Source organism: Capra hircus, chromosome 1 (genome assembly GCF_001704415.2).
Source record: "Capra hircus breed San Clemente chromosome 1, ASM170441v1, whole genome shotgun sequence".
Lineage (NCBI taxonomy): Eukaryota > Metazoa > Chordata > Mammalia > Artiodactyla > Bovidae > Capra > Capra hircus.
Genome location: NC_030808.1, coordinates 73,813,884 through 73,837,186, shown reverse-complemented (window position 1 = coordinate 73,837,186; position 23,303 = coordinate 73,813,884). Strand labels below are relative to the sequence as shown.

The 23,303-nt window shown below is 40.9% G+C and overlaps 1 protein-coding gene across 4 annotated transcripts in view; it reads right to left on the bottom strand.

The window, feature by feature from the left end:
- Positions 1-23,303, bottom strand: part of ATP13A5 (ATPase 13A5) — a 116,197-nt gene that overhangs the window by 54,775 nt on the left and 38,119 nt on the right. For all 4 annotated transcript variants that reach the window (XM_005675110.3, XM_018046582.1, XM_018046580.1 and 1 more), the window contains 6 exons: positions 19,023-19,095; positions 17,955-18,083; positions 10,408-10,578; positions 7,773-7,930; positions 4,922-5,110; positions 1,026-1,087 (listed from right to left, as the gene is read on the bottom strand). In XM_005675110.3, the coding sequence (XP_005675167.2) occupies positions 1,026-1,087; positions 4,922-5,110; positions 7,773-7,930; positions 10,408-10,578; positions 17,955-18,083; positions 19,023-19,095 (782 nt within the window). The remainder of the gene's footprint in view (positions 1-1,025; positions 1,088-4,921; positions 5,111-7,772; positions 7,931-10,407; positions 10,579-17,954; positions 18,084-19,022; positions 19,096-23,303) is intronic.

Genomic DNA, 23,303 nt, shown 5'->3' with positions numbered 1-23,303 from the left:
AGCCCTGCAGGGAAGGGAGTGCAGAGGGCATTCTCTGAGGATGGGCCTCCCTCCTGTCTCTAGCTCTGTTTGGGGGTATTATTTATGTGATTGCCCTCTCCACTCCCTGTTGTTGTTGTTGAGTCACTAAGTCATGTTTGATTCTTCACAACTCCATGACCTGTGGCACACCAGGCTTCCCTGTCCTTCAATATCTCCCAGAGTTTGCTCCAACTCATGTCCATTGAGTCAGTGATGCTATCCAACCATCTCATCCTCTGTCACCTCCTTCTCCTCCTGCCTTCAATCTTTCCAAGCATCAAGGTCTTTTCCAATGAGTCGGCTCTTCATGTCAAGTGGCCAAAATATTGGAGCTTCAGCTTTGCTCCCTAGTGCCAGCTTTTAAACTTCATCTGTAAAATTTGCAGTTATACTCCCTTCAAAACCCATCTCATTTGTTATCTCCTCCAGGTGGTATTCCTTGATCTATTCATTTTCAAAATGAATTTCTACCTTTTATCCACTATGTTATTATAAAAATCAGGACTGTGTCTTTTATCAAGCAATCGTTATCATTTCTTCTTTATTGTGATATCTGTGCCTTAATTCCTTTCCCAGCCATGTGGTACATTGCAGATGGGTCCATTTGCACCTTTTATCTCACTAAAGTGTGAACTCCATGAGGGGGGAGATGGAGGTCTTCCTTTCTGGATTTCCCACCTCACAAGCCACCCAGGAAGTCTATGCAGTTTTAAATTAAGCACAGTCCTGATTTCACTCTTTGCCTTTTGTTTTATTCACTCAACTCCCTAATCGTCCGCCTTATTCTATTCCATTTTTAATGTGGAGTTTGAAGATCTACTTTCCCCCTCTGGTTCCGAATTTAGAACTCATTTAACTTAACAAGTTGATTAATGGGGAGCCAGTACCAGCCAATTATTATGTATATTTTATGTGCGATTCATCCCTCAGCACTGGAAGGATGGACTGGAGTGTCACAAGGTAGCCCTACCAATCACACACTGTGTCTTCATTACAGTGCCTACCAACTGTCAACAGTAGGGACAGTCCCCCAGAGGTCCAGTCCATCTTCTGTAAGAGTACCAGTCTGCAAAAAAATTAGAATGGGTTTTAGCAGAAGATTTAGAGCTTTTAATTATAATTTACACAAAACCCAAGCTCCCAAGAAACCAAAGTATGTTTAGCTGTCCCAAGCCCTTTCTTTTTACATTAGATGTTTATTAAAAAAATTTTCATTATTGTTTATATTTGTAGTAAGTGTGATACTCAGCTCTCCATTAGTTTTCCTTTTTTTTCCTTCTAAGAACATACTTTAAAAATTTTTATTTTCCATTTGTTCAATGATTCTTTTTAACATTTAATTTGCTTTTTATATTTTATTAAAGTGTAGTTGGTGTAAAATATTCTACAAGTTATAGGTGTACTATATCACTATAGTGATATTCACAATTTTTAAAGGTTATACTCCATTTACACTTATTATAAAACATTGGCCAAGCTCTTACTGGCAAGCATCACATTTTAAATTAGAGACGAGCACCTGAAGGAAAGATTCAGCCAGTGACAAATGATTCCCAAAAGACCATATTGAAAATTAGGTTGAGTCTAGTCACTAATTACCAAATGCAAGTGTTTCATTTTGTTTGTTTACTGCCGTGATCACTGCTGTTGCTGAATGAGAAAGGTTCAGTGAATAGAAATCCAACAAGAACCAGCTCAGTCTGACTTCTCAGTTGGCACCTGTTGTCTTTCTAAAGCAGAGGTCAGAATGTTTTTCTTTGTTTGCAAGACTGTTTAGTTCCTAGTCCGCTATATAGTTCACAGCTATTTCCTAAAAATACGGGTGACATGGTGACTGTCCAGATTGATAACGAAATGTTGATAAAGGGCTTTGAGACTACAGAGAGAAGTGAAGTGCTCATAATAAATATTAATTAATGCCCAGGAATGGGTTTGACTGTTAGATCAAGAGGAAAATGGTAGGGAGGGCTGATTTGCTGCATCAGGGGAAAGTATTTGTCAGATAATGTAGCAGAGAAAGCAAAATGGGGCTGAGTGCTATCACAGCACTTTTAATTTGCCCATTGCTTCACACAACAAACCCTACTGTCTTTATGCAATAGGCCAATGGCATTTGGACTGGTCTACACCCTGTCAGAGCAAGGAGGTGGGTGGCTACCACTGGCTCAGCTCTAACTGTCAGTAATGCATTGCGAAGTGATAGGAATGTCCTTTTCAACACTGACACCTATGTTCTGACACTTTTTTCCTTGTAAATCTTCACCGTATAAGACACTGAAGTTTTCAGTTTTCCATCAAATGATATCTATTATCGTCATAGCACATTTGCATTAGCACCATGCTTTACAGAGAAGTGTCTGCAGTGCTTTCTCTTCTTACAACTGAGTAAATAGGGTATAGACAGTCTCAGTATAAAGGTGAAATGAGCGGGCAAGGGTCCATTGGCACATAGACTGGAGAGAAAGAACCAGAATCCAGCCTGTTTGGAGGCTTCCACCAGAAGACAAATGTTAAGTGAATTCTGAAAAGCATGTGGAGAGACAACGTCTGAGCTTCTGGATTAAAGAAATAGGAAAGTTTGTTTTATTAACTAATTTGGACTTCAAGGAGAGCTAACATGCTTCGTGTATGTTATTCCTTCAAGAACAACAACAGCAAAAGAAAAAGCAAAACATGTACCTCCTATATTTTATAAGGACTCCAATCTGTGTGATTAGATTCCAAAGGCTCTTGAGTTGCTCCATTTCAGCAAGAGTTAGCAACTTAATTCAAACTGAAATGTTTTCCTGATCATTAGATATGTTTTAAAACATCAATATCTTGAACATGAAAACAGAGATGATACCGTAGCAAAAACAGATAAGGGACAGAGTTATTTCTCTACATGAAAATAACCCTTATACAATAAAACTAGCCATAAATGGAAAAAGCACTAAAAATTACAGTTGCTGTTCTAAAGTGAATAAGATAGAAAAATAAAACTTCTTAGTATAAACGCTAGTTCAGGCTTAGACTGAATTGAATAGAAAAGAGAGAGAGAAAACTTGTTTTAAAGAACTTGTAAGAAACCAGTGTAAAACTAGAAATATATGGGAATAAATGTACTCAGAAGCCCAGTGGTGAATATCTTCTAAATTGAAATAACACTAGATGGAAATTCAATTAATTGTGGAGGGTTTTATTCTAACATCATGGTGATAGAGTTTTATAATATAAAAGCAAGAAAGAAACAGAGAATTGTATTTCAGCTAGCTTATCTTAAAAAGTCACACAGAAACTTAGTGTCAAATTCATGATTAGATTTCCCATTTTGCTGATTCCCAATCATGAGTGTTTGCATTATAAGATGCCATCACAACACATGGAGTCTGGCCAAGTCTGCTGTCGAGCATCCTTGAGACGGTCTAGCAAAGGAGCACAAGGATGTGGAAAAGCTTTCTACAGGAAGGAAAGGGAACACCTCTGGAAAAACTAGTTTTAGAAACAGATATGTAATGAACACATTTTGTAAATCTGCCTCCTATATTCTACACCCTGGTGAGGCTGCTGGGTCAGTAACAGGAATTGTTGTCAAGAGTTGTTCTCTGGCCCTGAATCTAAAAGGTAGCTACTGTTAAGTTAACCTTACAGGTTTCTTTGTCAAAGGAAACTAGAAAAGAATAGAACCGAAACGACGTAAGAGCTTTGCCACTTCTACCTGGGGACCAGGACTTGTCAGGGTCTGCTCATGGTGTCTCTCCAGCTTGGCCTTTGCTCTCTGTTCCTCTTTGTCTAGGACAAGGAGCCATCTTCTCAGAGCACATGAAGCCCTGAGCACCTGGGATCATCGGTTCCAGCTGCATCCTGACCTCGTAGCCACGTTCTTACCACCCAGAGTCTGGCTCCCCGCCTGTGGCAGCCCTGGTATCTGTGTGCTGCTGGGCTGCTCACGGCTGAGCCTGGGGCCCATTCTGCCTGACAGCCAAAGCCACAGCTCAGAGGTGACTCCCACCTGAAGCAGGTAACCACACCCCGGTGCTTGGCTTATACTTATTTAGCATGCATTTCACTGTGTTTTCATCATCTATGTTTCCCTGTTTCCTTCTTCCTCATCTAGCTTGTGAGCTTCTCAAGAGCTTGCAACATCTCACTAATGGGGCTCTCTGCCAATGTCAGTTATCTAAAAAGCAGCAAAACCTTCATCATTTATTCTCATGAAGACAAAGTGAAGACATGGAGAGACCAGACCAGACTTCTGCATTAGAGCTGGTAAACTGGGTGCCCGGGTGAGGTGACTGATACTGCAGCCCTGCCTGGTCCCCCACAGAAGCCACAAGGAGGGGTCCTGGGACCTGTCCCAGAACAGCTGTCCCCTCCTCCGAACATACTTCCCTTCTGCCACCTTTCCAGGCCCTAAGCACAGACAATCTGCCCCAGTCCTGAGGCTCGACATCCTGGGAAGCAAAGGGAAAAAGAAGGACCAGAGTGTTAAACACAGGTCACAGCCCCTGCTTTCCAGTTCCTGAAAATAAGCAGTGGAGGAGAAATGAATATGCCCCCTTAAGCTCTGGACAAAGCACCGAGGGAACAGAAATGTTCCTAATATTATTTTTTGCCTGAAAAAAGCCAGTCACTCATAAAAGTGATTACAGTAAGAGATTGTTTTGAAACCCGAAACAGGCACGAAAATATTAAATTTGACAGGAAAGAAATGCTGATATGACGGCTAAACCACTTCCTCAAGACTCGGGAGAGCAGGCTTCCAGAACATGCTTTCACACCAGCTCTGTGTGTGACCCTCGTGGCCTCCGTGTTCCCATCTGTCCCAGGAGGGTGCTGGGCTAGACAGTCTCTGAGGCCCTTCCCGACTCGGCTATGTCCCAGTATCATTAACCTCCAACATGGGGAGTTAAGCTCATACTTTGTCAAAGCACACAAGGTTGATTTGCCCACACATGTTGATCCGCTGTGGGGAGATGCAGAAGATTCTCTTTTTCTTCAGCCTCCTCTGTGCGTACACGATGCCTGTGGTCAGGGCAGCTGGCAGCACAGGAGGGACCGCCACTGTGAGGAGGAGCAGCGCCATGGCCATGGTGTCTTGTGGAGAGGCCTGGGGAGGGAGGGACACACAGGTTAGCCTGGCAGAAAGCACGTGCACCCTTCCGCTCCATCTCCTGTCGCACCAATGGAGTTCTGGAAGCTCAGAATAGTCGTCATGAGCCAGCTGTCTTGGTTGGACTGAGTATTCTCCAGGTCGAGTCTGAGAAATCAACAAATTGTCACCCTCTGCAGAAGAAATGACACCCTGGGCCCCCAGCCCACACCCTACTGTCCTTCCTGACCCAGCTTCTCTCTGCTCAGCCTTCTGTCCATCCAGAGGGCCACCCCTTCTTTGCCCATCAGGTATTTGCATACCCTCTGGACTCCTGGTCACTGGGACTAGACTTGAGTTGTAATAGTTCACACATGGCCTGACTGTTGCTTTCTCAATGGTTCTACAAACTCCTCCGGCACAGCAGCTGTGCCTCCTTCATCTTTGAAGTCATCTTGGAATTCATCTTACTTGTCACCAGATGCAGAGCCTAGCGCCTTCTGACACAGAGAAGGTGCTCAACACATACGTGGAGTGCCTGGAAACCTGATGAAAACTAGGACCAGGATTCTGCAAAGATCACAGCATATATTCACTGCTATGGATAAGCCAATAAAACTAACTTGTTCTCACTGGATACACACCCTGAAACAAGCACTGTGTACACACACTTTATTTACTCCTCACAACCATCTTGCAATGTAAATACTATTATTTCCTCCATTTAACAGAAGAGGAAACTGAGACTTTAAAAAGTAAACAACTTTCCCAAGGCCCACATGCTGCTTAAATGGTGAGGATATAATCCCTAATCTATTCATCTAGAGGGAGGGCACAGATGTGTGTTATATCACCAAGCCAAGTCTCACAGAATCAGGATTCCAGGCAAGCTACCGAGGATCACAGGACTAATAAAGGCAGGGCCGAGATCAAATCATAGGCTGCATAACTTTCCCATGCTCTGTTAACTAATGGCTTTCCCTCTACAACCTTGCCTAGGTTTTTATGAAATTACCTTGGTTTTAGCCATAAAGTTCTCTTTTCAGTATTGGAAACATAGATTCAAGTTTAGTAACAATGGCTACTTGGCACATCTTTGGCCAATTCTAGTTTATCATGAAATCCATCATTTCCTGATTTTCCCAACCCCAGCCACAGAGGAGCTTTAACCCTGAAGACTCAGCCCTGCCTCATGCTGAGCCAGTGCAGATAGAAGCAGCCAAAAGGTCTGCAGGTCCAGACCTACAAGAAGATGGGGTGTGCAATGAGAATGCTGCTTTGGTATGTATTGGACATTGAGTCTTGCCCAAGAAACTATCATGTGCTATCCCCACCAAGGCTTCCTGGCCCATAGGAGAGGGCTTTTGCTTGTTTTCCAGCTCAATGCTCATGTTTCCCAGATGAAACTGACACACTGCCTCAAATTCCAGCCCCACTGGTTTTGACTTTCTGCTTCATTCTTTCCAGACTCTATTCTACTGGTGCCCATGTGCCCTGACCTCCTCTAACCTCCTTCCCCCTAGAAATGCTCTCTGAGAGTTTATTTCAGATTGCAATGACTATGCAGAGCTCAGGTTTGAACGTGAACATTGCCTAAAAATTCTCATGACTGCCTTTGCCTCTCCCACACTCAACACACACACTTTTCTATGTTATCACCAATGCCATCAGTTTGGGCATTTTAGAGTCCACTCACTCCCAGTTTCATACCTACGTTTGGATCCTTTTATTCACAATGTTTTATTCTCCCCTATAAGCCCACGCTGCTAAGATCCCAGCCTGTTTTATAGAAGAGACTGCAAAATTCATAACAGAATCAGATTCTCAGGACCAGAAAGGACCTCATGGGTTATTTGCTACAATTCTTTCCTGTACAGCCATCACAACTATTCAGGGAGACATCCAAACAAAACCAGACATCATGAAGCTTATAAAGGGAAGAGGGGGTCCATATAGTACACAACTCTGTAAGACCAGACATTCAATTTCATCTCAGAACCTAACAAGAACACAGGGCAACTCATTGACTGCATGGTGTGTTGAGTATTCCCTTGATAATGTACACGCTCGAATACAGCAACACTTGCAAACAGTCCAAACGTCTAGGCATGGCATTCAATATCCCCTTTAATCTGATCTAATCCTACCTTATTAGATTTATCTCATAACTGCTTGCTAGTTCCAGAATTCCTTTGTGTTTTTCTTCCTTTGCATTTTTGTCATTCAAATGTGTGTATCCTTACTGCTTTCTAATCTTAAGACCAAATCCTCCCCACCCTATAACGTGTGAGAAGCATGTTTTTCCTCTGAGGGAACATGTATTCCTCTGGGCTTGGATATCACAAATGCCACACACGCAGTAACCTTTCACTCCCATCCAGGTGGTGAAAGGAGCTGTGAACTTCACAACTTTTAATAGCTACACCTTCCAATACCATTTCCACTAATCACATGTGGCTATTTTAATTTTTTAAAATTGAACATTTATTTCCTTTATTACACCAACACATTTCAAGTGCTCAGTGAACACATAGTTAATGGCTAGCAAGTTGACCAGTGTAGAGATACAGAATATTTTCATGATTCTAGAAAGCTCTATTGGATGACATTGATTCTAACCTTTTAGTTAGGTTAAGTTCCTCGAGAAAGTTATTAAAAAGCCCTACCCCCAAGTACTTACTCCATGGTACTTATATACACCAAGGGCATAGAAAAAACCCATGATTCCAAGGAAGGCCAGGGACACTATGAACTTGAAGGCGTCATTGTACAGTTTGAAGTTCAGAGGCCGGGGGTAGAGGATGGATCTCACCAAGTCCCCTTTGGCTGTATTGTAACCTACACAAAGATAATCACAAGTGGTGAAAGGTCTTTTAATACATTTTTCCCTAAAACCAAAATGAAAAAAATGGTTTGCATTGAATTAAGAATTGGTTAATAGACTCATTTGAAAATGGAATTAAAACAGTATTGTTGTGACCTAACAGTTTTACATTTATTATTCTTCCAAGTTGCCAGGAATAATAAATGGTGTTCACTTTGCTCGTCTCAATTTCTCTTGCTCTGGAGGGCAGTGCTTCAATGGCTCAAACAGTGTAACCCCCACTTCACATATGGGGCTGAGGAAACAGACCAAGGAGCTGATGAAGGCAGTGACCAGAGAACAAGAGATGCTGAGAAGAAGACGTACAGAAATATGTGTGTTGAAAGTAATGGAAAATTAAGAGAAAAGTAAAGCACAAGGCAAGGAATTTTATACGCCTCTGGTCATGTTGTTCTTAGATTCAAAAACCTTCCAGGACACACACATTTTAGAATAAAGATCAAATTCGTATGCAAGGCTTTTGAGGTCTCCCGCCTTATCCCTAGTCCCTGCTTCCTGGTCCCAGGAGACCTTCGTGCTTTCCTTCTCTTATGTTTCTTGGACACAAATTAGCCTATTTTCCCAGCTCTCTGCTGTGATTGGCTAAATCCTTCCCATTGTGTCAGGTTTGGCTCAAAATACCATCTCTTCAAATAAGTATTTCCAGAATTCTACTCCCATATTTCATAATCAAACTAATTTCTCCCTCTGTCTGTAATTTAGAGCTGGTATTTGCTAGTTTTAAGAAAGGAAAAAAAACCAACTTGGTTGTATGACATCCCTCTATGCCCTGTGTTTTGTTAGCTATAAATGCATTTGTCTCTTGTATCAGGTGACAATCGTCTTTGCAGGCAAAGAGTATCTCACATTTGCTTTTCTTTAACCCTCTATGAATAGCACTTAGTAGATACTCATTCACTTCTAAAGTACTGGCAAAAAAAATTGGCTACTATATATTCCAGACATGAATCAGTATTGTAAGTATAAAGCATGCTTTAATCCCACTTCTTGATGAACATCTGCTCTCCTCAAACATGACTTTGTAGACTTTGAAGGAAAACAGCCAAATTTTCTCTAACCTGTTGCTTTAGCATTTTACAAGCTCAGATCAGTAGTTTCCATGATCTCCACCCATGAGCTTTTTCTTAGGCAGCAGCTTGAAGGATATTCTCATGCCCACTGACTACTTTGAGCATAAAAATCCCTCAAACCTTGATATTTTTGATTAAAAAACTAGGTAGAACAGTTGAATCATGGACTAAACTAAAGCATAGAGATATCAAATGCAAGATATATTTCGGGTCTATAAATATATGGGGTGGCAGAAACACAGGTCATGAATAAATACAGAGAACTGAGACCAGATCATGGAAGGTATTGATCATGTAATGTCATGCGAAAGAGTGGGACTAATATGGGTCATCTTGAAACATTCTTGAGCATGGTATTTATGAATTGCTCCAAACTATGTTTTTGAAGTGAGACTTGGTGACAAATTGAGGAATAGGTTAGAGAAAAATTAAGCAAAGCATAAAAAAACAATATTTAAGGTGAAAGTTAAAGTGATACTTTCAAATAAATATTTCTTCTGTAATAATTTAGACATGAGATGATAGCTTCAGTTCAGAGGGAGACAAGATGCAGGAGGTATTTGCAGAATCTGTAGGATGTGGTGCCTTATTTGGTAGGAGAGAAAATGAGGAGTAAAGACAATATGAAGAAACTTGCTAGATTGGTGATGATGTCTACAGAAAGAGGCACTAGAGGAGGATGAGTCCCCTTGTAGATGCCTTGACTTTGAGGCATCTTTGGACCCGTTGAAGGCGTCCAGTAAAAACCCTGAGATAACAGCCTGACATATGACTCTTTGAAAAGGAAAATTTCTTAAGTGATCATGGTTGAAACAATTCATTTGGTAATCACTTAGAGGAAGTACAGAGTGAAAAGAGAAGAAGTCTATGGACACAAAGTAAAACCAAGAACACAGTTTTGCCTTTGAGGAAGTATGCTTCATCCCCGTATGCACTTCATCACAAACAACAGTATTCACAATGAACAGTTCAGTTGGAAATAGCAGCAACCAAGGCAATGGCACCCCACTCCAGTGCTCTTGCCTGGAGAATCCCGTGGACTGGGGAGCCTGGTGGGCTGCAGTCCATGGGGTTGCTGGGAGTCGGGCACGACTGAGCGACTTCGCTTTCACTTTTCACTTGCATGTATTGAAGAAGGAAATGGCAACCCACTCCCGTGTTCTTGCCTGGAGAATCCCAGGGACGGTGGAGCCTGGTGGGCTGCCGTCTATGGGATCGCACAGAGTCGGACACGACTGAGGCGACTTAGCAGCATTGGAAACCAGAATGTGACAAACTCCATGATTGTAAACAAGATTTCCCTAATCCAGCTCCCCCACCTCTAATCATGGACCATGTTTACAAAAATGGAATCTACTGACCTGTTTGCAAAACGACTGCTCTTACTGGCCCCTGCCCAGAGGGCTTGACCTGAATAACTTCTGTTCCACAGAAAAGGACATGTTTCCGATAATCTTCCAAGCTGTGGGATTTCCAGGCTGTGGTGTTCTCCGCATGGGGCAATGGTGTCTTTATAACAGGTATACTTTCTCCTAAAGAAGATGGTATTTTGTTGATTTTGCGTGAACTTGGGTAGTAATTTAGAGTTGGTATTCACCAGTTTCAAGAAAGGATAGAAACCACAGTTAATCTGTTTGTTCAGTCAGATGACTATTCTTAAGGATGTTAGTGATGCAAGCAGTGGTATACTTGATTATATTTCAAATATTTGTTTAAGATTTGGCTATCTTTCCCATACATGGCCAGTATGGTTTACTGTTTTTTATTTAAAAAGCATCCCATTTTAGAGAAAGGAGTTGCCACTTATTCTGGGCATGAAGAAGCTACAAAGCACGTGTATAGTTATTATACTTGCCCCTTATTCACTTGTTTATCTGTCCATTCATCCATTGATCTGGCAAATATGTCTAAGTACTTATTTCATACCAGGCATCGCTCTAGATGCTGGCAACATAATCATGAATAAGACAGAAATTCTGACCTCCTAAAGCTCAGGAAGCCAGACCCGTAAATATCGGTAAATAATTCATTAAAACACAGTGTGGTAAATATTTTGATAGCAGAACCAGGTGATCTGAAGATCCAACCCAAAAGGAAAATCAGGAAAGATTTTGCCTGCAAGTAATAGGTGACAATTGAAAGGCAGTAAGCTCCGTTAGCTTCAGGAGGAGGGGAGAGTGTTCTTAGGAGATCTAAGAGAAAGAGCATGGTGTGCTCTGGGTATCAGTGGCAGTTGAGGGTGCTTGGATGTCGAGTTTGGTGTAGAGAAAAGCAGCCCTGGAAGTACAGAGATGGGTGAGAAATGATGCCTGCCGGAAATCTGTACAATATTCTCAGCACTCTTCATGCTGGGGTGGAAGGAGAGGGAAACAGAAGACTGTCAAAAGGTACCAACTTCTCAATAAGATAAATAAATAGTAGGGATGTAATGTAAACATGATAAATATGACTAACACTGAATATGACCAATACTGTCACATGCTATATATGAAATTTGTTGTGAGAATAAATCCTAAGGGTTCTCATCATAAGAAATTTTTTAAATTTCTTTAATTTTTTATTTTTTGTGAGATGATGGATGTTCACTGAACTTGTAATCATTTCATGATGTAAGCCAAGTCACGCTATACACCTTACATTTATACAGTGTTGCATGTTACTTACATCTCAAATCTCGAAGGAAAAAAATATTCTTCATGATCTTTTTTGGAGCTTGCAGTGAAAGAGAAATTAATGTAACAAGATAGGACCTCTGTTTCCTCTTCCCCTTTCTGGATGACCTCAGCTGTACTTCCGTTAATTAGCGTGTCTAGAAGGATATACCAGTAATGCCTAGCTCCATCCTTCTTCTCTCCTGGGCCCTTGTTTGGTGCATCTCAGTTGTTCGCTGTTCATCCCAACCCGGATATTCTACTAGCCTCTGGAACTCACCATTTCTAAAATCTGTATCAGTATCTTTAGCCCTAAATCTCCTCTTTAAATTCCTGTTTCTCTTATAGTCTTACCTTGTTGCTGAGTCACAGATTTACAGTCTCAGAACCATTTTGATTCCTCCTCTTTCCACAGTCTGCCTTTTCACAGAACGATTTTCCAAGTCCTAACACACCTTCCTCTGAGTGTCATTCTTGGACTCTTGCATCTGGGTCCCAGTGGCTTAAATGGCAATCATTGTCTGGTTCTTGGTAATTGAATTAACAATGGATTAGCTGTGATTTGTTTAGTTCTCTGAAGTGCAAGCATGTCCTCTGGGTAATTTGAGGTTACAATGGAACTAATCAATCTTTTTTATAAATAAACATCTTAGCTTTGAAGTCCTGAATTAGGAAAATCCCCAATCCTTCCTTATGTGTTTTGTCTTTAGTCTCGCGCCTACTACCATATTCACAAAGCTTCTGACACCAGAGGTGTAGGGTTTTTTTCCTCCACAACATGCAATTCTGTGACATCAGCTGATTGTCCTATAATTTAACTCAATTAAATTCAATTTTGATACCATCTATCTGGAGATAGTGTCACATTCCACAGGTTAAGGGCTCGGTCCTATAAGACTGTCCCCACCCCATTCAGATGTCAGTTGCAAATCCAGTTTGTCATCTGTGCTTCTGAAACATGACCCATAAATCTGAGGTTCCCATGATCCCTTCCTTGGATTCAGTTAATTTTATAAAGTGGCTCACAGAATTCAGGGAAATACTTACTTACATTTAGCGGTTTATTAAAGAGTATTATAAAGGATACAGATGGACAACCAGGTGAAGGGATACCTGGGAAACGGTCTGGGAAAGTTCTGAATACAGGAACTTCTGTCCCCCTGGAGTTGGGGTGCATCATATTCCTGGTATGTGGGTGTGCTCATTCACCTGGAAGCTCTTTGAACCCCATACTATTAGGATTTTATGGAAGCTTCCTCATGTAGATGTGATTAATTATCAATTCCATTTGCAGCCTTTCTTCCCTCTATAGAGAATGGGGGTTGAGGTTGAAAATTCCAAGTTTCTAATCATGGTTTGGTCTTTCTGGGGACCAGCCCCCATCCAGGAGCCATCCAGGTATCCACCAACAGCAGCCTCATTAGAGCAAGAGATGCTCCTAGTGCTTTTATCAAGTAGGAATTTACAAGTGTTTCAAGAGCCCTGTGCCAGGAACTGGGTCAGAGACTAATATATCTATTTTCTCTTATCTCCCATTCTCCTAACTGTTCCTCCCCTCCAGTCCCCCCTTTCAGTCTTCCCAAACCATTTCCAGATGAATCCTAACAGAGGCCCCTTTTATTATCTCATTCTTTTCTCAAAAATCCTTCAACCTCTTCAACTGCCGTTACGCATAAGCCTCAAACTCTCCTGCTAGGTTGTCAGAGCCACCACCATCTGAGCACCCATGGCTGTTACTACCCTACACAGACTTCAGCTAAACTAGGCCAGGGATGTATTCTATTACTGACTCCCATTCTTTGCCAGTATTCTTCCTCGACTTTCCCTAATGGTTGTACAACCAGATATTTCAGATACAAAGAAAATCAGCTGGGAGTTCAAAAAGAATAAGCTTCAGAGACAAAATAAAAATGCCAATAACACTTCTGGGCTCATAGATTTAAAAAGCACTAGAATCAGTTGAAACTGTCATCAGATTTTTGCTATTCAATTAGCAAGATAATGTTATATTTCCTACTTGGAAATACAGTTGTACTGATTATAGTTATACAAGTTTAGGTTCTTTCTCGTGATCTAGGTGATATCAGAGGACGAGGACTTTGACATTTAAAATTTTTATATTCAGCATTTTCCCAGGGATCCCAGGAAAGTATGGATTCTCCAAACAAAAGTTTGGATATCTATGTAGGCTGAAGAGGGTTTCAGAAGGAAAGACACTCACAGCCAACTGTTCACTTGGCTTCTGAGACCCGAAGATCCTGGCTGCTGCGAAGCTGAAACTCCCTCCTTTGTCCACAATGAGCCAGATGTCTCCACATGGTGACAGTGCTTTGAAAGGTCAGGTCCTTGTTTATTTATACTTCTGGGACCATCAGATTATAAGCTACTTGAGGGCAGGGACCTTTTCTCATTTCTCTTGTTGATTCTAGAACACAGTGCAGTGCCGGCACATAGCAGGCATCTCTGAAACTTTATTTAATAAATGGATGAATGAGTGAATAAATGAAGGAAAGACACGGAGTGAGAGAGAAGAAAGGAAAACAGGAAGAGAGGAGAAGATCTGATCTGCCCACTGACTACAAGCTTGTCTGACAGGATATAAACATGAAATAACCTGAAGGGAATTCCTGTGTCCAGCTCAGATCACTACATGATTCTGCACATACGATTCAGATAGATCAGTAATTCTGATGAGCAGAGGAGGGCGAGGGATTGTGGCAGAGAGAAAGTCACCCCTCCCCCTCATAATTATCCCTGAGAGAACGAGGGACAGCAGCTGCAAGAGTAGGCTCTGGGGATGGAATGTCTGGGTTTAAGTATTTTATTTTCTTCATGGAACTTGCTGTTATTGGGAATTTGTGTCATTTATCTGCCTTCATGTTTTCTGTCCTCCCGCTAGAGTCCGCTCCACGAGGGAAGAAGTCTGCCTGTTCACTGCTATCTCCCCAGCACCTAGTAGGGCGTCTGCTCCATAGTGGGGGCTAATAAACATTTGTGGAATGAATGAATGAATGAATAAACAAATGAATTCTAATTTCAGCTCTATCACTTTCAAGCTGTGTAACCTTCGGCAAATAAATTACTCTCTCTGGACCTCAGATTTCTCTCACTTTACAGACTTGTGGATTGAATGAAAAAACATGTGTAAAATGCTAGCATAACACCTAATACTTATGAGAGCTAAGAAAAATTAGCTATTGCTACCAGGAAAACATTTCTCCCCATGGTACTCCCTTTTTTCTCTGGACCCTTTGGGAAGAGCTAAATCTTGAAGGGGATCACTGTCTCAGGAGGCACAAGAAAAGAGCAAGGGACTGGCTTTTGAGTTTCAGAAGTCACTCATAAATTTACCATAAATTTTAGAGACCATCTAAAAGTAAGAGACCATCTTACCATCTTTGAGAGTAAGAACAAAGCTTTTCTGCTCATCTTGCCTTTCTTTTACTACGTTTCTAGCCAAATAAAAATCCAAGGAGTAGGAATTGGAAGAAAGTCTAAAGAGAGCTTGGATACTGTATGTCTATGAGAGAAGGGGCCCGAACCAAATAGGACATAGAAACATTCTATAAGTTTGTGGAAACTGAGAGGAAACGTCACTGGGGTCTGCCTCATTTCCTGGTGGATAGGTCCCTGATGTTCCCTGAGCTCTGAGTGGCATGAGAGGCAACCACAGAGAGGAGTGTGTCCTAGACCAGAGGCCTCTCCCCAGTACCTGGCACAACTTCTGTAGCCAGACTAGAATGGGGGCGTGGCGGTGGGGCTCCTGCTAACTGCTGGGGAGGTCCTGCTAACTGCTGGGATACGTGACTTATATCAGATGCTTCACACTACACACTTTCAAGAATGGCCAAATTTGAAGCCGAAATTTAAATGAAGTGTAGGTATAAAATAAAGTTGAGCTTTTTGCATAGTGGAGTTTATGACGAGAGGATGAGGTTAAGATGATGCTAAGGAAAATTTTGCAATGCGCGTGGTGCTATAAATGGGACTAATCCTGAGAAAGGAAAAGGCAAGGAGACACAAAACACAAAAACAGTAGCTGGACCCCTCCTCGAATCATTGTCTTCACTCCTATGGTCCCTCATGCCTGGAAGCCAATCCACCTCCAACTCCGACAATTCACTCATTAGCTGAGCGGCCCTAGTCTCTTCACCTCAGTTTCCCTATCTGTAAACTGGGTATTATAATAGTGCCTAGTCTAATTTGTTTTATGCTACAATGAAGTGAGATATAAAAGTTGTTTATGAAAGTATAAATTGCTATACAGATGCTAGGAATATTGCTACTCTTCTTACATAAAGACTTCTGTATATGTAAAGGACTATTTTTGCACATGGGGGATTATTACCTGAGTCACATTTGTGACTCAAATACATACTCAAGAAATACAGTTGCAGTTTCAGGAATCTAACCTTAATCTAATTACTCCATCAGGATCCTTTCCGGGAATACAAAGTGAGTGGGAAGATCTAGTCAAGCTATGTAATAAAATATTCAAAGCATGCTGGTAATGAGGTCTATTTCAAGAAATTAATGAGAAAGAGATGGATATATTTCTATTTTATGATTATCTTTAAAGTTGACTTTATCAGTACTTAGGCTACATAGATATTAATGCTGATGCCTTTGTTTTTCCTGAAACAGGCCCTCAGAAAAGTCACTGACCACTTGAGGTCATTTTAGGTCAACTTTGCACCTTCGTTAAAAGGTGGCATTTTTGCCTTTGCTGTTTCTCTGGGACTTTCTGAGCTTTCCTAAGAATCAGGCAAGCAAGGTCCTCCAGGTCAGTAGACCCAGGGGAGTAAACCCAGCTGTGTGTCCCCTCTCTATTCTCACTGCCACGCTCTCTTGCCTTCAGAGACACTGTTCTTGGTCGTCAGGCTATTGGGAATGAGAGATAGTCATTGCCTCTGAGTGAAGAGCACGGTTTTCTTGAGTGTGAGGCTTGTACTTGAGATACTATGGCGACATTCTGCATGAGAGATATGATCAGTATGCAAGTCCTCATCACTACCATTACAAGGCAGTCAGATCTTCACACATTGGGATATTTTGTAATTATACTGCACATATTTACGTTTACTACATTTTCTTAGTTTTAAATTAAGCAGGCTCATCTTTAATGAGAAATATGCTTCTGTTGAACAATTTAAGGATTAGAGAATGACTCTCTTTATGTTTAGGTGATGTTAAAAAGTTTTGTGCATGTGTTTTCTCTTTTCCTTGTCTTTACACTATTTGGAAACGGAAAAACACACCAACTGTAAACACAAAAGACCAATAATTTCTTTTTTGTGATTCCGTATGGATTTTTTCTTCTTTTATTAAGATGCCCTGTGTATTTTCTTCTTTTTGGCTTAAAGAATATGTTATAGATAGTGCCTTACTAATTATACAAATTCAAATGGACTGTACAAAGTACAAATGAGGAAAGGACAGTTCAAGCCATAACTAGAAAACCAGTTTTATGCTCAGTAAGATCAGCTGGAAACACGATTCTAAAGAACAGAACTGTTTCACTGCCTTTCTGGAAGACCCGGCTCAATCTTTCTTCCACTGAAAACGGGCTCAGTTTCCCATCTACAGAATACAGGGCTGGATGAAATCTCTATGCCCTGTCAATTGTGAGGTGACAGTTTTTGTCTGTGTTTTGTTCTAACAGCTGTATAAACCATCCTTCCCTGGTGGCTCAGAGGTTAAAGCGTCTGTCTCCAATGCGGGAGACCCGGGTTCGATCCCTGGGTCAGGAAGATCCCCTGGAGAAGGAAATGGCAATCCACTCCAGTATTCTTGCCTGGAGAATACCCATGGACGGAGAAGCCTAGTAGGTTACAGTCCACGGGGTCGCAAAGAGTCGGACACGACTGAGCGACTTCACCTCACCTTCACCTCATATTTATAAAGAGATTGTGCATCAAACAGTATGGTCCTCTCACCCACCTTTGAACTCAAAGCATCTTATTCCTCTCTCTCATGGGTAACTAATTAATTCCAAGTTGTATCAGTCTTTTTTCTAGTTTCATGTGTATCGTGGTTTTCATTCTTATATTTTTAAATCTTTCTTATCTACATATATTGTTTTCATTCACATGAATAGTCGGGATGTGTCTTCCCCATCTAACTCTCAATACCTTTGTTGCTGTTGTTCAGTCACTAAGTTATGTCCATAAAGCAGGTAAGTGTATGCTGATCTGCTTTGCTCGCTTGGCCTGGTTGTTGGAAGAAAAGAAAGAGGAAGCTCCATGACAACTGCCTACCTGTGAGCATGCCTTCATTCACCACACAACTTCCATCAATCAGAACAGCATCACAAGGCAATGAAAGCTTTCCTGGAAGAATAAGAACATCTCCAGGAACCAAGAGACGGGATTCCAGCTCTTGCAAACCTATATAAGAGCAACATTTTCATGATCAGATGAAGGTTTCATGTTTTTACCTAACAATAAAAACAGCTGAGAACTCTTCTCAACTTTTTGATCAAGAACTACTCTGCATGTTCACCTGCTCCAGCCTCTTTACACTCAAATGCAGATTCCCAGGAAACTAGGATTAGGGAATTGGTGTCTGGGTCTTAGGAAAGGATTTGCTCAGCAATAAGATCCCATCTTGATTCTAGTACCTGGGACAGCACTCTGTCCACAGGAGACCCTTAAGGGCATTGTCCATGGAAGAGTGCCCCTTTGTGTCTGCTTACATCCTTTAGCTGGGTTCCTGACCCCCTGTAGCACACTCAGTACTTGGATCGGGGCCCATGTAAACACTCCAGACAACTTCCACTGCTCTGGAGTGCAGCTCTTCACTTCTTGCTGAGAGCCGTGGTCACCTCAGCCCAGGTAACTCAGAGCAAATGCCCACTGTCCATCCAGCCATCCATAAACCTTAAACAGGTCTGGTTTCCATATAACAGATACAAATATATGCTGCTGCGTCTGTTTGAGATGGTTAATTAGCAAATCAAAAAGCCTTAAGAAGGCTTACCCAGTAACATCCCAATGACTGAAATATGGAGTACAGAGGGGATTCGAAATAAACCAGACATTGAGTAGAAAGAGTTCAATCAGGGCTGGGGTCAGGGTGAGGCATGCCAGGCACCTAAGGTATAGAATTCAACAAGGGGCTCACTCTCAGTATCCTGTAGGTACAAGTCAGCATTCTCATGACCTTGCTGCCTTAAATTTTCAATCTGTGATAACTTGTTTGCCTTACCCAGCCCCAGTGCTCAGTATAATCAAAAAAGACTTCCTCCTTGACTAATCATCAAAACAAATGAGACCAACTCCACTCCAAATACCAGGATGCTGATGAAAGCAAAACACACCACTTACCTTTGCCTTTTACAGTGATCTTGACCTGGACTTTGTTGTGATCCTCCACGAGGTTGTGCAGCTTCACTGATTGCTGTAAATTTAAAGTCAGCATTTAAATATTAGATAATCCATATCCTGAAAACCACCTGATCTCAATACAGTAAATGCTGAACCTGCTGCCACAGTCAAACTGACTCTGGGAAAGACTCATCTACTTTCCAAGCTCCTACTTTCCTGTTTCAACCCCTACCTCACTCAACTCCCTATTCAGAGCAGCAAGTATGCTCGTTAGTGTAAACTATTTCAATCCCAGGAAAAATGATGCACAGCTAGTTTCACTGGCTAAAGCTAAGGAAGGAGCTGAGACTTCATTTCTGGAAGATGCATGATTAGACTGAAGAAAACCAATGACACCACAAACAGGTTACTCCCCTTCTCTGTGTCTCTGTTGCTCTGTCTGTAAAAAGCAAAGCTGAATTTGATTGTAAGGGGTTTCCATTGTAACAGCCTCTGAATATTTAGGTTGTATTTTGATTGCACGTGGAACAACTATCACCTCTTCTATGAACTGGTGGATTTTCATATTGGATAATTCTGCAGACTGGAGTCATACTGCTCTATTTGAAATTCTGTTGCTACCACTTTTGAGTTATTCAGCCTGTTCAACCCCCTTTTCCTCATCTAAAGGCGGAGGTAAGAACAGTATCTATTTTAAAGGGTTATTTTAAGCTACTTTATGCTTATTTTACTTATCACTTCGGATAGTACTCATTACTATAGTATGAGTTTGATGAGAGTTGATGATTAGTAAGAAAGCTGTCATTAAAGAAACAAAACAAAACACTTTTCTGAGTACATCAGCTGAACAAATTCACTTGAAGTGGGATTCATTGAGATACGACCCTGACAAAGTGCAGAGAATGGAAGCAGCCTGGAGAAGTGGAGGAAGCAGAGGTGAGAGAGGATGTGATCCACAGAGTCATCTAAACTGACTCTTAGGCCACCAGCCAGAGGTGAGTGCAATGCCAGACCAACCAGAGCCTCCTGGAAGGCTGTGTATGGATGTCAGTTACTCAGATACCTCTAATTAGAAGAGGTCTAAATACTGTCAACAGTACTTACACACCATAATTTAGCTTACCATACAGCTTACCATAATTCAAATATAATAAAACTTCTCTTCAGATATTAAATCATTTTTGTCTGTTTTGTTGATAATGTTTAATGTTATAAATGTCACCAGGCTTAGACAAGAATTACACACAATTATGCAACTTTCCTCTTGAGAGAACATAATGAGTTTGCTAAGTTTGGTATTAATATTTATGTAGAACAATTTATTATTTATTTCAGTTTTGCTTGAAAAGCTAAACTTCAATCATTTGGGCCAATTGAGTGGAAGAAGTGATATTACTGTTGGGCACAGATTCATTGGCCTAAGGTGACTTCCTGAGGCTTACCTGTTGGCGCATTCATTTAATTATGGATGACAATGAGAACGTGGTTTGGTAGCAAGACCACTGGATTCAGTCAGGATTCCTGAGTAGTGGGTCAGGCTTACCCACTAACCAGTCAGGTACCCCTATATAACTAACACATTTCACCGTATAAGCTGTTCCCTTTGTCAACAGACAACAATGAATTGGATCATTTTCAGGTTCCCTTCAAGCTCTACAAAAACATGACACTGATTTATTTTGCATATCAAAGATTCATTCAGACTTCCAAGGCTTCATAGGAGAAATAATAGTATAGCAAATGACTCAAATTATTGTTTTTAAATAGTTTAAAACTTTATTCAGTCACCAAGGGCCAAGCGTTGTTTTAGGCACTTGGAATATGTTGCTTGATTTTTTTAATCCTCAAAATAATCCTATGATGAAAATGCTGTTACCTCCGGTGTACATATAACTAAAAACAAAAACAATAAAACAAAAAACAGGGGCTTAAAAATGTTAAAGTAACTTGCCCACAATCACTGACTTATTATGTATGAAAATCAACAACAACCAAAAGGTTCATGTGACTAAAGCCTTTTCTGTGGGTGAAAATGTTCTCTGAAAGTGCTTGAAAGCAGCTTTTGTCCTAAAGAGAAGAGAAACATCCTTCCTTACAAATTCCTTTATTTTCTTGCATAGCAAACTCCTTTAGTTAATGTCAATTTCAACTTTGCTTAAGAGGATGGTAACACATTTGGAAGTGGTGAAGTCTGGGTCAATAGTGCTTGACTATAATTCTGCAAACTTATGAAGGCATAAAGCTGAATTTGTTTATCAAACTTAGCATCTTGCATAACCTGCCAAGCTTTCCTGTCTTTGCTTGAGCTATTCCGTAGGATATTCACCCCCGTTTTCTACTAGCCAACTCTTTCTATTCCTATACATAAAGCCCTGCTGAAATATCTCCAATCCATAAGTCCTTAACACTCGCAGGAAGAATTAATTGTTCCAGTCTCTGTGTTTCCTCCCGTGTTAGTGCACAGATCCCATTCCACTAAGAGCTATCTGTTTTCTTGTCAGGTCTCCTCTCCAAGTCAGGAGGTTCAAAGATGGGACTACATATTCATCTATGTATTCCCTGTGGCCTTCACATAGTAGGACCTCAGCAAATATTTATTTAACTGAGCTGAATAATTCTACTTCGCCCAACAATTCTGCAGTAAGATAATATAAGCATTCTCTTTGAGCTAATGTACTCAGAAAGGCTACACACACGGGTTTCTATGACAACCAACCAGCTAGGAGAAAGCCAGCACTGTGATGCTTGCCATGATTTCCAAGCTCGCTGCCTGATTTTCATTAGGTCCCCTCTGGTTTCTCCAGTTCCTGTTCAGTGAGACCAGGATTCGCTTCCAAAAAGAATTTGCATATTGTTATTATTCGGAGTCTGTTGCTGCGTGTCCTTGTGTTTGCGGTGGCTGGATTTCCTCCAGAGATGAATAATGAGGGCATTAACTCAGGTGTCTCCTGAGCCTAGCTCAGTCCTGAATGAGGCAGAGAACTATGGGCCAGCTATGTCCATGCTATTGACAGCAGCCACCCATGGAGCCAGTAGTGGAGTGTGCAGTACAGTTCAATGGAAATACAATTGGGTGCCAAGGTTTATGCTCATATCTGCGTCAAAAGTGGCACAAAGGGACCATGTTGCACTGGGGCGTTTCTTGGCCTAGGCAAGGTAACCTCTCTCTGTGCGACATTGTCAGTGGCTAGAGTGGATGCAGGGAGATATCTTATTCCACTTCTGGCAATGTTCTTCTCCTTTGCAGTTTTCAAAACCATGTATTTGTTTAGCATAATTTAGAAATGGCAGTAAATAGATGCTTTTTCCTCCCTTTCTCCCAGCTCTGCTGCCCAAATCTGCTCTTTGTTATAAATGATCAAAACACCATTTACTGCCACAGGAAACTCACGAGTTACTTGGAGATTTTGCTCAAGGGGAAAGTGACTCGGAGTCAGGAAACCTGGGATGAAGGTCTCTAGCCACCCTTCCCGGGGTGAATGTGATTAAATCACTTTACTTCCTGATCGCTCCTATCCTCCCTCTCATTTGAGTGTCATTTCACAGTTTGCCAAGCCTCATACAAGCACTTCATTATAAATATCAAATTCCACTGCAAATTGTAAAGCACTAAATGGATTAGCTGAGGATTATTTAATTAATTAATAATATAACAATTAACTAATATTAATTGCTGAGGACTTGTGATTTAAACTACAAAGAGATAGTTTCAGGAAACTGGCCCTTTTTGTATAGTGTTACAAGAGGCCTTGCAGGTTGGGTCAGATAAGCTTTTATTAACAAATGCTAACTGCAAATGGGCTTAGTGTCATCATTTCAAAGAAGTCTTTTGCAATATTGCCATCAAGTCTGAAAGTCCCATGCTACTGTTTGGAATAAAGGGAGGCATTCAGGGATTTTTAAGTTGTAGGATCTGAATATTTAAATGCTATGAATAATTTTAAAGTAAATATTAAGAAAGTGACAAATAGAAAAAATTAAAATACCTAATTTTGGAAAAGGAGAACTTTATAACAAAAAAAAAGAGGAGACTTAAAACAAAAACCCAGAAACCATAAAGAAAAAAAAAAACATTTAAAAGGACAAATTTTTTAAATCTAGCAAAAGTCAAGGTCAAGATAAAGAAGATTTAAAAAATAGAACTTTTTCACATATATAATGGATATAAAAAGATGGTAAATAAAAGTGCAAATCTCTTTTAGACAAAGGAAAGTGTGTCTAATCTCACTAGCAATCAGGGAAGTGTAAATTAAAACATCAATGAGACATAATTTTCAAAAA